General features: G+C 40.0%; 1 protein-coding gene across 1 annotated transcript in view; it reads right to left on the bottom strand.

Annotated features, from left to right (window-relative positions):
* The window catches only part of LOC138369014 (glutamate receptor ionotropic, kainate 2-like), a gene marked incomplete in the record, with an annotated part of 159,748 nt that overhangs the window by 16,278 nt on the left and 127,648 nt on the right, over nt 1–15,822 (bottom strand). The window contains 1 exon segment of the mRNA XM_069331855.1: nt 4,960–5,166. Within this exon segment, the coding sequence (XP_069187956.1) occupies nt 4,960–5,166 (207 nt within the window).

The following is a 15,822-nucleotide window of genomic DNA, read 5'->3' as shown; positions in this document are numbered from 1 at the left end:
AGTTCTTCCCTTCATGGAGGGAGAGAGACGGAGGCTTAGTGGCATGTATACGACAGGGAAGGGACGAGGAGGAGGACGAAGAGGACATTATTTACTATTTTCTGTTGGAAAGAGAATGTGGGAATAAGTAGATTTATTTCTAGCTTTACACTCTCTGGAAGCGGAGGGGAACACTGGGGACGAAATTTACTTTCTTAAAAAAGGGATTAATAAAAATGGGTTTGGAGATGTAATTCTAGAAGAATGAAATCGTGCAGATAAAGCTCTTGCTTTATTGAGGTTTCTTGAGTCAATGGATCCGTTTTGTGTTGGGGTTGAAGACGCAAGTACTTAAGCTTACCACAATAAAGCTTACTCCAGAACCAGGGTTCATCAAGCATTTACGCAAATACGAAACCTGTGCATCTTGTAACAATTAAAGTGGCTTTGTTTATTATCTTTTTACAGTGTTTATGAGGTCATAAACTGTTTAATAAATGTCAACAGAGCCATCATGATTTAGGAAATATGTATAGAATTCGTATGTGGTTGGGTAAATGCTTCATAAATTTGAAATATGTGCTCTAGGTGTTGTAGATCAAGTGGTTTCTTAATGGGATTTAAATCATGTAAAAATGTGGACTGCTTTGTGTGTCATGGGCAGCTACTTCATGTCAAGTTAATGGTCATGTTGAGACATTTCTATTGTAAACCTGGCATGAGGCATGAGGCGTGATATATAACTTTCAGTAACATTTGATCACAATACTGTATCATTGGGCATGGTGCACTGTTGTGTGTGTGTGTGTGTGTGTGTGTGTGTGTGTGTGTGTGTGTGTGTGTGTGTGTGTGTGTGTGTGTGTATGTGTGTGTGTGTGTGTGCACTATGTATGATATAATGTTATGTGTCCACTGTACATGGTCCATTGTTATCAACGCATCATACTTGGTATAATGGGCTATAATGATACCCTAAAATCTTGCAGAACCAGCATACTAAAAACAGAAACCTTGTAACACTCAGCTGACAGAAGGAATTTAAGGGATTTATAAGGATGAAGCACTACGCCATCACGACTATATCGTACTTAGAATGAATAAGGATTTTTCCGATAGACCAAAGAATGGAAATGGTGCCCAACCTCTTGAACAGTCATGGGGATTGAATTGAACGCCGACCTGCAAGAAGCAAGACCGTCGCTCTACCGTCCAATCTAGAGACAGAGGCTTTGCAACTCCTAGGCCACCATAACAACAAGTGTATTGCCCAATACACCTGAGCAAGAGACAATCCCCTACACCCAATCCCGTAACCGAAGACCTGATGTCTCCCTGTACGCATTGCTCTCATACTTCAGTAGCCATCCGATTGCTTATACCTTCGCCAGAGCCCACCGATGGCTTTGATATCCGTCGCTCGCTGGAAGCCGGTAGTAAGTGCATCATTTGCATCGCTTCCGGAGCATTATCCTTCGTTCTGGGCTGTTGGCCAGGTCACAAGGGCGGCGCCAAGGTACCAGGAGCAACGGTGTCCTCTTCCTCCTCCTCCAGACTTTGATGGTGATGCCTTCCGGGCAGGGACGAGGGAAATCAAGAGGAAAACTAGGGTTTGATGATGCTGGCTTCCTGGGCGACGCTGAGGCCAGGAGGGGCACTGTGCTTTCCAGGTTTCCTGGGCGACGCTGGAGGCCAGGACGGGCACTGTGACCTCCAGGCTTCCTGGGCGACGCTGGAGGCCAGGACGGGCACTGTGACCTCCAGGCTTCCTGGGCGACGCTGGAGGCCAGGACGGGCACTGTGACCTCCAGGCTTCCTGGGCGACGCTGGAGGCCAGGACGGGCACTGTGCTCTCCAGGCTTCCTGGGCGACGCTGGAGGCCAGGACGGGCACTGTGCTCTCCAGGCTTCCTGGGCGACGCTGGAGGCCAGGAGGGGCACTGTGATTTCCAGGGTTCCTGGGCGACGCTGGAGGCCAGGAGGGGCACTGTGCCCTCCAAGCTTCCTGGGCGACGCTGGAGGCCAGGACGGGCACTGTGCTCTCCAGGCTTCATGTAGGTGTTGTTCTGGGAACGCAAAATATCAGACCTGAGTCTATTTTGGATGCAGCAAGTCTGGATAAATTAACTTGGTCGCAATGCATTACTATAATCAGAATGATACCGCAGCTCGACTTAATAGGTAATTCATTCCTGGAATGCAGCAGCTGTAACTCTGAAATTCTGTAATGACACAGACGAACAATCCACCTGGAATTCAGCCATGGATTTAGGAGCCGTTTCTCTGATATTCCGCGGTGACAATAACGACTAGTGTCTGTGTAAGTCGGTCGTACGACGCCAAGCTTCCTCTTATGTAATATAACAACAACTCTCTTGGAAATTCATTTATAAATTCATGTGCCTTAAGGAGGCCCATCTCACTACGCTTGTCTGGAATTGAATTAGTAAATAGAAAGTTAAGCATTGTGTCTCGCAGCTTACTGGGTGTGTGTGGGTGGGTGTATTTACTATTTGTGCCTGCAAAATCGAGCTATTAGCTCTTGGACCCCCGTCTATCTAACCAATCTATTTTTCCTCTATTATATCTACTACATATATTTATCGCTAATACATTAACTAACACACATCCCCCAGGAAGATGCCCCTTGGCAGCTAACTCCCAGGTACCTATTTACTTCCAGGTGAACAGGGACATCAGGGTGGAATAAACTCTGTCCATTTGTTTCCGTCTCCGTCGGGAATCAATCCCCGGCCATTAGGACTACAACCCCCAAGCGCTGTCCACTCAGCCGCGAGGCCCAAATACTGGACCGTGGACCACAAACACTGGACCGCAAGTTGTGAGACATGATAATGATCCAGGACGGACCGAAACGTCGTCGTCTCATCATTATCGGATGTGTGGCTTGGTCATCATATCTTCAGCCACGTTACTGCTATTCATCGTCACAGACTGAACTTCATCACTAAAACAGCAGATGGAAAATAAAGATAGTGGTATCAGTAAGACACGACCTCTAGCAAACAACACAAGACCCCAGACGGGAAAATAAGGATACAAATAAAACATTCATAGTTGAACTGTAAAGGGTAACAACACAAGCACACAAAATAAAGTTCTCTGACCTCTGGATTGTTTGCACTCCCTCTTGCTATTGTTGGCATATATATATCCCCCCTATTGTAGGCATATATCCCCTATTGTTGACATATATCCCCTATTGTTGACATATATCCCCTATTGTAGGCATATATCCCCCTATTGTAGGCATATATCCCCCTATTGTAGGCATATATATCCCCTATTGTAGGCATATATCCCCCTATTGTAGGCATATATCCCCTATTGTTGACATATATCCCCTATTGTAGGCATATATCCCCCTATTGTAGGCATATATCCCCCTATTGTAGGCATATATATCCCCTATTGTAGGCATATATCCCCCTATTGTAGGCATATATCCCCCCTATTGTAGGCATATATCCCCCCTATTGTAGGCATATATCCCCCCTATTGTAGGCATATATCCCCCCTATTGTAGGCATATATCCCCCCTATTGTAGGCATATATCCCCCCTATTGAAGGCATATATATCCCCCCTATTGTATTCATGTATCCCCTATTGTTGGCATATATATATCCCCCCTACTGTAGACATATATCCCCTATTGTAGACATATATCCCCCTATTGTAGGCATATATCCCCTATTGTAGGCATATATATCCCCCTATTGTTGACATATATATCCCCCCCCTATTGTAGGCATATATATCCCCCTATTGTTGACATATATATCCCCCCTATTGTAGGCATATATCCCCTATTGTTGACATGTACCTGTCCTAAGCCTCTTTGTATCTCTGTCTGACGATTCATCATTTCCTAACACTGTCTCTCCCCCTCAGTTATTTCCTCACATTGTGTGCGTTTGTACCTGCGTATATGTGAGCGTAAGATATAAGTTATCCTGGAAAATGAATTCAAGATATCACAACACACGAGTTCAATTGTCTGTGAGCAATACTATCAACATAGAGATAACATTAATGGCATGCACTGCACATGCGCGCGCGAGATATTTAGACTGCATCAAAATATAAATTATGATTAACTATCGAAAGTGACCTAAAATTAATACTAGGGAATATATCAAATCAAGTAAATTAGAGAGAATATAATAGTTATATGTAGTTCTATTCGTGCCAAGTGAGGTAAGGTATTTATCAGGGGAAAGCACTAAGCCAGTACGACTGTATAGCACTTGGAGGGGATATGAGGACAAGGAGCTGGGATATGAGGACAAGGAGCTGGGATATAGGGACTAGGAACTGAGATATGAGAAAAAGAAGCTGGGGTATGAGGACAAGGAGCTGGGATATGAGAACAAGGGGCTGGGATATGAGGACAAGCAGCTTGGATATGAGGACAAGAAGCTGGGGTATGAGGACAAGGAGCTGGGATATGGGGACAAGGAGCTGGGATATGAAGACAAGGAGCTGGGATATGAGGACAAGGAGCTGGGATATGAGGACAAGGAACTGGGATATGAGGACAAGGAGCTGGGATATGAGGACAAGGAGCTGGGATATGAGGACAAGGAACTGGGATATAAGAACAAGGAGCTGGGATATGAGGACAACGAACTGTGATATGAGGACAAGAGATAAGACGGTGGGAAGAAAAATTCCTCTATTATTGTAAGCAATTGGCAAAACAATTTTATATAATTAATTTTAAAACGTGCGACGAACATGCAATTCCGACTTACAACCAAATAATTGAATGTAACATTAACCAAAGAATATTTTCAAAGAAACACGCTATCCATGGAGAGTCAGAAGGGTTTTAGATAGCATGCTTGTCTTATTCCATTCACAGCATCGGTATGTGAGTGACTTTTAGAAGGAAACCTATTTCTAGAAAACAGAATAGGTGACTGAGATTCATGCACGAACGCCAAGAAAGAAATCCTCACACTATCCTGCAGCTCACGAACGATGCCATTCCACTCTCCCGTGATGGGGTCTTGGATCCCATACGTTCGCGAGGGGGAGACTCTGATCTTGTACTGGAAGCCGATCATGTTGGCTATGTGTTCCAGCATGTCGATGCAGAAGCCCTCGTATCGCGCATTGCCCGCAAGGCCTTCCTCCTCCTTCTTCAGCATCACGTAGGGCGTCTCCTGGTAGGGGTGTTGATGATGGTGGTGAAGGGGGTGGAGGTGGGTGGTGGTGAGGTGGAGGTGCATATGGTGAATGAGAGGTGGTGGTAGGTGGTGAATGGAGTGGTGATAGATTGTGGTGAAGTTATGGTGGTTGGTAATGGCGTTCAGAGTATCCAATACCACAAGTTAGACGGATCATAATATAGAACTTGAACACAAGACGAGACACACGAGGTGTACCGAGAGACTCTTCGACAGCATATGACCAACGAACACGTGGAATGAGTTCGAAGAGGAAGTACCGAAAATTACCTCAAAAAATACACTTTCCAGAATAGTTATTCAACAAGCAAGCAAGAGCGTCGGGACTCCTTGCAATAATAGACAAGCAACTGAAAGACACTATCAGGATTTGATATATTCTTTCTGCCTGAACACAGCCCAAATCACATAGTTCATGCACATCACACCTCAGCTTATTAAGCACTGTTCATAAACGGTGAACATTCAATATACTGGAACATTACAATAGCATTTGTAATGTTACATTTCCATTTCTTTTAGACCTTTTAGACTTACATTTCTTTTAGACCAACAGCATTGCATTCATCAACAAAGATGCAACAAAAATCCCTCAAGAGAGATTTTGTTGCGGAGTCCACAAAAGTTGTCTGATATTTATCACCTTACAGGGATAACAAGAAGTGAAATATCCAAATGATATCCATCTGATATCCATCTGATATCCATCTGATATATCTCTCTTATGGAACTCTAAATTCATAATCACACAAAAAAAAATTATTTATACGCATACAACAAATTGTAGAAAGAGTGAAAAATGCTGAATATATTGCTTGGGACTTTTGTATTCAAATTCAGTCAGGGAGAACTTTAAATATTAATTAAAAAGTTCAGTGATTGAATTAATTGAATGTGACTGAAAAAAAGTATTGAATGAATTTCCCAACTTTAGTGCTTATATAATTGGTTATGATTCAGGTTCGGACAGCGACTGTCTTGTTTCGTGCATGGCCGGAGTTCAATTCCCAAGTGTCTAAGTGGTTGTGTACTTTTCCTTTACTCGTCACCTCCCCCCTTCTATCCCTTCTCCGTGCTAGATTGTAATACAAGCTAAGGGCTGCCTCCTGATCATTTCCATTCCTCCAGATAACAAGCAGATGCTTTCTCTAACTGTTCCATTATCTGGGGCTTTCTTTAAACTTTCACCATTATATTTGGACACTTTATCCCAGTGCTTAAACGGGAGCTCATTCATATCTTTATTTCAAGCTTTATATTACAACGTTTAAGCTGCAACTTCAAGCATCGTCTTCAAGCATCGTCTTCAAGCATCGTCTTCAAGCATCGTCTTCACACTGATAATCAAGGTTCATCCCTCACCACATTGAAACTATTATACCTTGTAGACCCCCAGTGATCTTTCAAGATTATTAAGGTTTCTCGTTAAATATTTTTAATTAGATATTTCTAAGAAATGACCAAGTTGTGAGTAAGATAGCACACTTAAACGCTCAATACACAATAACCGTAATATATGCTCAAGCACAGAGAACACTGTGTAAACATCAGAGGTCCCCGGTTGCTCAATATCCTTTCAGCGAATATAAGAAATATTGCCGGGACAACCGTGGACATCTTCATGAGAAAATTAGATAATTTTCTCCAAGGAGTGCCGGACCAACCGGGCTGTGGTGGATATGTGCGACTGCGGGCCGCTCCAAGGAACAGCCTAGTGGACTAAACTCTCACAAGTCATGCCTGGCCTCGGGCCGGGTTTGGAGAGTAGAAGAACTCCCAGAACCCCATCAAGCAGGCATCAAGCAGGTATCAAGCAGGTAAATACAGTTCTATCGTTACTGCTCACGCTCGCTTCAAAATCTACAGTTTTCAGAATGTTGACGCCGCGTTAAGGCGTTGAATGGCAGCGAGAACGTTTTTGGTAAGAAATATTGGTAATGATTACAATAATATATACACCCAATATGTGCAGTTTTACTCAGCTAATATATTAAACTTCTTCTCTCGATTCATTAAGTCTGATATAATGCTCACCATATTTCTTTCCCGTGTGTATCTTACTGAATCTAACACGCTCGTAAATGTCGTATTTTTGTCACAATCATTCTTTATGATGCGAATTGACTGAGATTACAACTCGTAGGCTGGTATGCTTGTGTATATGTCCTTATACAACCCAAGCATTGTCGGTGTAATGACCTCGTTCAGGGGGACCATTAAGCGAACCTGCTTGATAATGGATTACAACATGTGTCTTGGGAGATTACTTGAGATTCCTCTGAGATTCGTCTTGACTGGGCCAACATTGAATTCCTTGTATGCAAGGAAATTCTTGGTTATTTTAGTCGCCAAAAAGTTATGATATTTTTTATGTTTTAAGGAACCCATCCACTCGAACTGGTCGATAGAATGGCAGCTTTGTTTCTTGCAGTTCCGGAGTTCGATTCCCGAAGGTCCAAGTGGATGGGAATCGTTCCTTTACCACATAATCATAGTCCAGCACCCTATCCAAATCGACCAAGAGTCCTGAGTCGCCTCAGACGCGCTCAAGAACACGTAGACCACGATCTGGGGTGATTCAAGACGCAGGTTCGAATCCTGCTTCGAAGATTTTACCATTGATATATCACGTTAGAATCAAGTATAGTTGAGAGTGTGTTGTTGGCACTATCAACATTCCTTACATGTTGAATTGTGTTTCCTGTGCACATTGCAATCACATTAACGTAATGTATCAATGAGATAATCACTTGGGAATACCAATGATGCGGGGTTCGATTCCACCTCATCGTGTTTCCTCTTATATCCGACTCGAAAACTGAAAAAAATATGGCAATACAATTACAGCCAAACTTGATTTAGTACGAAGCAATTCGTTACAGAAATTGAGGCTAATTATATTCTGTATTAATTTCCCACGAGGCAAATCTTGTTAATTTTGTATTGTCTAATTATTTATTTTATCCAATTAAATTGTTCATAGTATCATTATTACTTGTTGCATTTATTAATTTGCTTAATCACTTTATAATAATTACTAATGTATATTTATTTACTTATATGATAATGAATCTATTCACCCGACAATTTATATACATTTATATATATATATATATATATATATATATATATATATATATACATATATATATATATATACATATATATATATATATATATATATATATATATATACATATATATATATATATATATATATATATATATATATATATATATATATATATATATATATATATATATATATATAATAACCCTATCGTGGCCTGAATAACCCTACCGTGGTTGACAAACCCAACACAAAACCTGTTTCAATACAGGTTTAATCACAAGCGAAACTGGGGGGGGGGGAGGAATGGTTTTATAATGACACCTATTTCTAAAGAAAACCAAAGTGTAAAACCCTCTCAGTGAAATAAGTGGTCTCGCTATGCACATTGGATCAAAGCCGTGGTCCTCAATGGTGTTAGCCGCCTGGTAATGAAATGGGCACAGTGGGGTTTTTCAGACAAAATGATTTTCGTCTTTACCCGCCTCGTTAGGAGACGGTCAATTATGTTACTGCCAGAATTAAAAGAGAGAGGATGGATTGTGTGTGTGTGTGTGTGTGTGTGTGTGTACGTGGTTTGGTGAGTTTAACTAGCTTTTTGTAATATGTTTGAATGGGACTGAAGGCATTATTACATTGTGGGGGAAGGGAGGCGGAATGGTGGTTGGAAATGTAGAATGGGAAAGGATGAGATGAACTAATTAAGTTGTTATTATGAAATTGTCTTTGAGGTGGCAATTTTGTTTTTAATTCTGTCTTTAATGTTGTTCAGAAATTTGCATGAGCTTAAAAATAACAGTTAATACCAGTAATTACAATAATAATAATAATGAAGCTATCTTAAAAAATTACGAACGTTTAACGAAGAATAGATATATGGCTGGTATCTGTGTATATCTTACTAAATAATGTATTCCCTACAATTATCTTTCATACAGCTTCCTCCCTCATACCCTATACTTACCTACTCTACAACTCCCTCCCCTCCTACCCTACCCCTAGCTTCCCTAAACTCATTCCCTAAACTAATAAAACATGAAAAAGTTCAAGTGCGACTACCAGATCGATATCTCTATTTAACGAACAAAGTCCCCCTCTGTTGAAAATATCCGCATTTAACGAAGGCATTAATATTAAACGAATATATTCGCGTTTAACGAAGAGATTTTTATCTAACGAACAGATTCGCATTGAACGAAGAGATCTACATGTACCGCGAAGGTCAGTTCATCCGAATCACGTTCAGTCATGGAACTCGCTTTGTCAACAGGTCGGGAACCAACACAAACACACCGACAAAGTCTTCAAACATCACGGAAAGGAATTGCTATTAACACAGAGTGGTGTCCGATAAAACTCAAGTCACCACCTGTTATCCTTGGCCCACAAACTTTCCCTCCACAATTACAGCCATTATCCCACGACGACAACCATTATCCCACGACGACAACTATTATCCTACGACGACAATTATTATCCCACGACGACATCTATTATCCCACGACTATAATGAACTCAGCGAACTAGGACGTCTCCTGATCACTTTCAAATCTCTCTCTGTTAAGACGATTAATCGATAAGGGTCAATTACAGGAGGAGTAGTTGGATAGTTGGGCAGTCTTGGGTAGTTGATGGGCTCCATGATATCCTCCCCTTACAGCATGAGGAGATACAGGTATTGATGTGAAAAAAAAATCATTTGTTTCGTGCACACAGAATGACCCAACATCACAAGGTAAGAAAGGTGCCTTTGCCAGTGCCTGAAGAATGGTGCAAAGGAAACTGTCAGATGCAGACTGCCATGGTATAGCAAGAAGAACGGTGAAATCCAAAGTTAAAAAAGATAGTCATGACTCCAAGCGTTTCTATGACGCTCTGAAGGCTCTGAATATGGACCACAGCTCACTGGCACTGCTTGCCTCCTCAGTGCAGATGGGACTCAACTGCTTACAAAGAAGAAGCGGATCTTAGAGCAGATGGGTTGAACACTCTGATCAGGTCCTCGATCAACGACGAGGCCATTGCTCGCCTTCCTCACGTGGAGATCAACCAGGACCATGATTAACCTCACAGAGATGTAGTTAGGAAGGCTATAGCCGCTTTCCTATGGCAAATCAACATAGGATCAGATGCAATCCCTGCTGAAGGGTGACAAAGAGGAGGGCCCAGCCATGATGATGCAGAAACTGGCAAAGCTCCATGTGGAATGAAGGTAAAGGTCCCACAACAGTTAAAGGAATCCAGCATAGTTCACATCTACAAGAGGAAAGGCAACTGGCAGTCGCTGCGATTATCACCGGGATATTTCACACCTGTTCATCGCCGGGAAGATCCTGGTTCGAATCCTCCTCAACCGATACAAAACGTACAAGGCGCTGTACGTTTTGTATAGCTCTGTAGTTCTGTATAGCTCTGTAGTTCTGTATAGCTCTGTAGTTCTGTATAGCTTTGTAGGTTCTGTATAGGTCTGAAATTCTGTATAGCTCTATATATTCTGTATAAGATTTTACATGACGTTTTGCATAACTAACGTAAAATATAAAGTGTTATTACTTACAGTATTCTACAATACATATATATATATATATATATATATATATATATATATATATATATATATATATATATATATATATATATTACTACAGTTAGCTATAAGCTAAATTCTGTATATCAATCATTACATTCAACTACAATACAACTTACAACTGCTTACAGCCACCCCAAACTTACCACCATCTACAATCGTAGCAGCAAACTGCAAGCATCTACAGATTGCAACCGAAATTCCGATTTTCACCGATCTATGCTGGAACTTACAACATAAACCAATCTATAATTAACCTAAGAACCCAAGCATAACCAGATTACTACGCGTCAAAGAGAAACCTCCCAATAGTGGTCGTTTTACAACTATTTGGCAACCAAAGCAATTACAACCACCAGCCGACTGTGTTTACTCTACCCCAGACATGAGCTGCTTTACAATGCCGTTCCAGTCTCCCGTGATGGGGTTTTGGACTCCGTAAACCCCTTCTGGAGACATTTCTATGATGTAGTCGAATCCCGAAAGGATGGAGATCTCATGTAGGAGATCAACGCAGAACCCATAGAACCGGTCGTTCCCTGTGAAGTTCTTTCCGGGTCGCATCATCATGAACGGGTTGTCCTAAGAATGGTGGCAGCGATGGGATTTAGAAAACTATTTAAAGTCGGGATATACAATACTGCTTGAAATAGGGTTTTAGAAACCTGCTTCGGTGGAATTTTAGAAAAATGTTCTAAGTGGGGATTAGGAAAACAGCTATAAGTGGGGTTTCAGATAACTGTTTTACAGGGGGGCCTTTAGAAAACTGATTGAAGCTGAGTTTTAAATAACTTTTTGAAGTGGAGCACAGAAACCAACTTGAAATGCAGTTTTAGAAAATTGATTGAACTTTTAGAAAGAAATTTAAGTGGACTTTAAATGGTGTTTAGTAAAGACCTTCAAGTGTGGTTATAGAAAACTGCTTAAAGTGAGGTTTAGAGAAAAGTTTAATGTAAAGACTACAAAATAAATGGAAGTGGGTATTAGAAAATTAATTCAATTGTTTTAGGAAACAACTTGAACATGGTTCAAGAAAGCAGATGATAATTGTTTTAGATAAAAAGTCTAAATGATTTTTTTTAGGATACAGCTTAAAAATGTTTTATAAAACAGATTAATGTTGGTTTTAAAAATAGCCTAATGTGGATTTTAAAATATAACATGAAGTTGGTTTTAGAAAATACCTTGAAGATAACTTGAGAAAAAAAACATAAAGCAACGATTTAGAAAACGTACTAAAGTTGATTTTAGAAAACATCATGAAGTTAGGATTTTAGTAGTGTATAGTGAGTGTTTCGTAAAAAAAACACTTTGCAATAATTTTATAAAACAGTCTGAAGTGTGTTTTAGAAAAGAGTCTACAGTGGAATATTAAAAAAAAAAGCTTGTTAATGTTTAATAAATTTATAAGATGCTTTCAATGCATGAAATGAATTTTGAGGAGGCTTAGTTTATTACATATCACTCAACATAGTTTTGGTGGGTTAAGGGATTTTATGACTTAAAAAAAGATATATGCGATTTCTTCATAAGATGGTACTGGAGAATGTAAGCTTTAGATATATCAAGGATGGCAATTTAATACAATTATTTGAAGGAAATGTTTATATTTTATGAAATTATTGATGCTAATGGTACTGAAATGATTAATTTCGTAAATTGTTATAAGATAACTGCATTGAGTAGTTTAAAAAATAATATGACATTCTTCAAAATTTATTACAGTAGTTTGATGGGGATTCATAACTTAACATGCTTGTTGCATATTTATACATGTTTTATAACATTTATATAGTTATATAGAACTTTGAGAATAAATTTCTTTCTATGAGGATACAAGGAACCTATCATAGTCGTTCAAGGATAAAGTGAAAATGGTGGCAGCGGTGGGATCTAAACAGGATTCAGAGAATGATTGTGTGATATTTAGAGATTTCTAATTGCAAAACTTTGTCTGATTTTGTAGTTAAAACATAACTTAAATTGTTTTGTTATGTTGAATGAATGCATAATTTGTTATGAAATTGTTAAGGGATTTATAAGGCTTTCAAAAATGGTTTATCTATTTTATGACATTTTCATTAAATTTCATGAAAATTAAAAATATTTATATAATATATGTGTTTAGAAAGAATTAACAAATTAATAAGGAACACATTATATAATGTATAATACTATTATGATACAAATATGTATATAAAATCATAAATTTTTAAATACATTTTAAATTATACAAAGAAGAAAACAAATTACTGGTATATAAAGTTATTATGATATGCTATAAATTCTAGTATTAATATTATTAGAAGGTAACAACTTTGTTTTATCATCCAAATCATTCATTCACAAAACCTTTATGTAGTTGAACAAACACAATAAAGCCAAAAATTCCTTGAACACACACACACACACACACACACACACACACACACACACACACACAGGTAATTTTAGCAAATGGTCCATGAAATGAGTACTGAATTTCACCACCAACAAAGGAAAGGTGTTGAAAGAGGAAGCAGGAGACAGGTGATCAGAAAGGTGGAACGCATTGAAGAGAAACTACCTCCTTGCAACGAACAGACAAAAAGACCTTCGGCTGGATATAATACCTGGCTTAACTATGGAGGCACATATAATTAGGATAACGTCAACAGAATAACTCAACACTGGCAAAGATCAGATCATCATTCAGGAATGTAAATGAAGAGGCACTGTGTACCACCTACGTGAGATCAGTCTTATAGTATGCATCCCCTTTCGTGAACCCCCCCCCCCTCCCATATCAAAAAGCAAATATGGGAACCTGTAAAGATATATAGGTTTGCAATGAGGCTCATCCTAGAATAACGATGGATTGGGTATACCCTGGAAAAACAATCCGTAACTGTCTCTATTTTCCGCTTGTTACAACTTGTAATAAAGTTGTTGCATCTTGGCTTAAGACGTATTAGAACGTTGTTACAACTTGCTATATTGGTTGTTAGAACTGGTTAAGAAGTGTTAAAACTTGTTCGAACGTTGTACCAACGTCGTAGTTTCGGTGTGTGTTTGGCGGGTAAAGAGAAGACTGGAAGAGGTAGACGTAACGTCGCTTGAATAGAGGAGAGTGAAAGGAAACATCATAAAGCTGTATGAAATACTTAATAAGATGGACAAAGTGGAAACAGAGATCATGTTCTCAGTTATTGCGTTTGCGAAGGAGATGAACAACTCAGGTGTTAAAATGTTTTTAGCACAAGGGTGATTGAAAAATGGAATGAATTAAACGAGTAAATTATAGAAGCGAACTTCATTCATCATTTTAAAAGAAGATACATAATCTACCCCAGCTTGCTGCCTTCTTTTGACAATTTCTAACTTACTTAAAAGTAGATATGTTAGGATAATTGGTCTGGAGCCTTTACGCAACCGGCGGCTGGAGAGACGGAATCCGAGAGCTGAAGCTCGACCCAGCAAGCAGAAATGAGTATGCACCCCACATCCTACACACATCAGGGATGCTGAGCAACGTCTCAACAGGAACGTAAAGCCTCAGATCAAGACGAGAGATGGTGTAATACACCTCACCAAGCAAGTGGTATCCCACCCAGTAAACCGGTATAGCACTCTCCTCTCTCCAACACCTGATGCTGCCTTACGGAGATGAAGCCCGGACAATTAGCTTCCTAAGACCGAGAGAAGCGGAGATATCACCAGTGCACAGTGATATCGTTTTCACGTTTTCACTTCTCGTTTTCCTTACATTTTTCCATTGGCCTTAGTGTGGTTAGATTATTCCCCTAGACTGCATATTGGAGGTATATTCCTAGATTTTCTCTCTCGGAGGATTCCGGCTTCGAAGATTTGAAACTTTATAGTAGAATTTATCTTGACTCGTCGCGTAATACATTTTCTTTTGACAATAAATGCGAAAATATCTGCATTTGTTGATATGCTCTAGACCGAACAACTAGAAATGGCGAAGACGTTTATCTGAACTAATGTTTGTCGATTGCTGGAACAGCTGTGTCTCGCCTTCTGTGTTTTGAGTAACATTCGTCCAGCTTTCGTGTATACCAGTCCAATCTCTGCAGCGATGAACGAGCTCCTGACTCACATGTGTTCGCCTAAGAGTGACATATAAGCTCCTGATTCACCTGTGTTCGCACACACAGTTACAGTTCCTGTGCCAGGTAAGTCCATATCGGGCTAACCATAGGCCGTGTTACTTGGAACTTTTTGTTCCAAGTAGCGAATCTTAAACAACAACAACCTGTATTCGCCCGGAAGCGATATAGAAACTCCTGATTCACCTGTGTTCGCCTGGAAGCAATATAGAAGCTCCTGATTCACTTGTGTTCTCCCGGAATCAATATATAAGTACCGATTCGTCCGTGGCTATGTTTCAGTGATTACTCCCAGCACGGAACGTATTACTCTTCTGCCGTACACCTACCGTCCGTAAACATCGTTTCTGTGTCTCCCTCTCTTGTACATCGACCGTGCGTGAATATTACGTACACTAGCAACGTCTCGCCCGCATCCAAAGTACGATAACATTCCCGTACACATCTCCCATATGCACTTTTAGTTCATTGCCTGGTACACGTACATCTGCTCTCGCTAATGCAGGTACATCTCCTCTCCCTGGTACAGGTACATCTCCTCTCCCTGGTACAGGTACATCTCCTCTCCCCTGGTACACGTACCGTGGCCCTACCAGTGAGGTGACTGACTTACCAAGCCCATTTTCTGCCTAGCTTGATCAGCACCTCATATTTCCTTCATGTAAAAAGGGGCACTATTTTGTTTTGGTAATTTTATCTTTTTCTTTGGGAAGACTTCGTGTCAGCAAAGACTTTTTTTTTCCTGTGAAGACTTCTCGTTAGGGGGAAGACTTCTTGTTGACCTCTTGATACATAAATTGTTTTCCTATTTTGTTGATATCTTAATGACTCATTTCTCCTGTTCTGTTGCAGGTGTTTTAACTGCT

Source organism: Procambarus clarkii, chromosome 26, assembly GCF_040958095.1.
Source record: "Procambarus clarkii isolate CNS0578487 chromosome 26, FALCON_Pclarkii_2.0, whole genome shotgun sequence".
NCBI lineage: Eukaryota > Metazoa > Arthropoda > Malacostraca > Decapoda > Cambaridae > Procambarus > Procambarus clarkii.
Note: the sequence above shows the minus strand (reverse complement) of the source record. Positions and strands in the feature narration are given on the sequence as shown.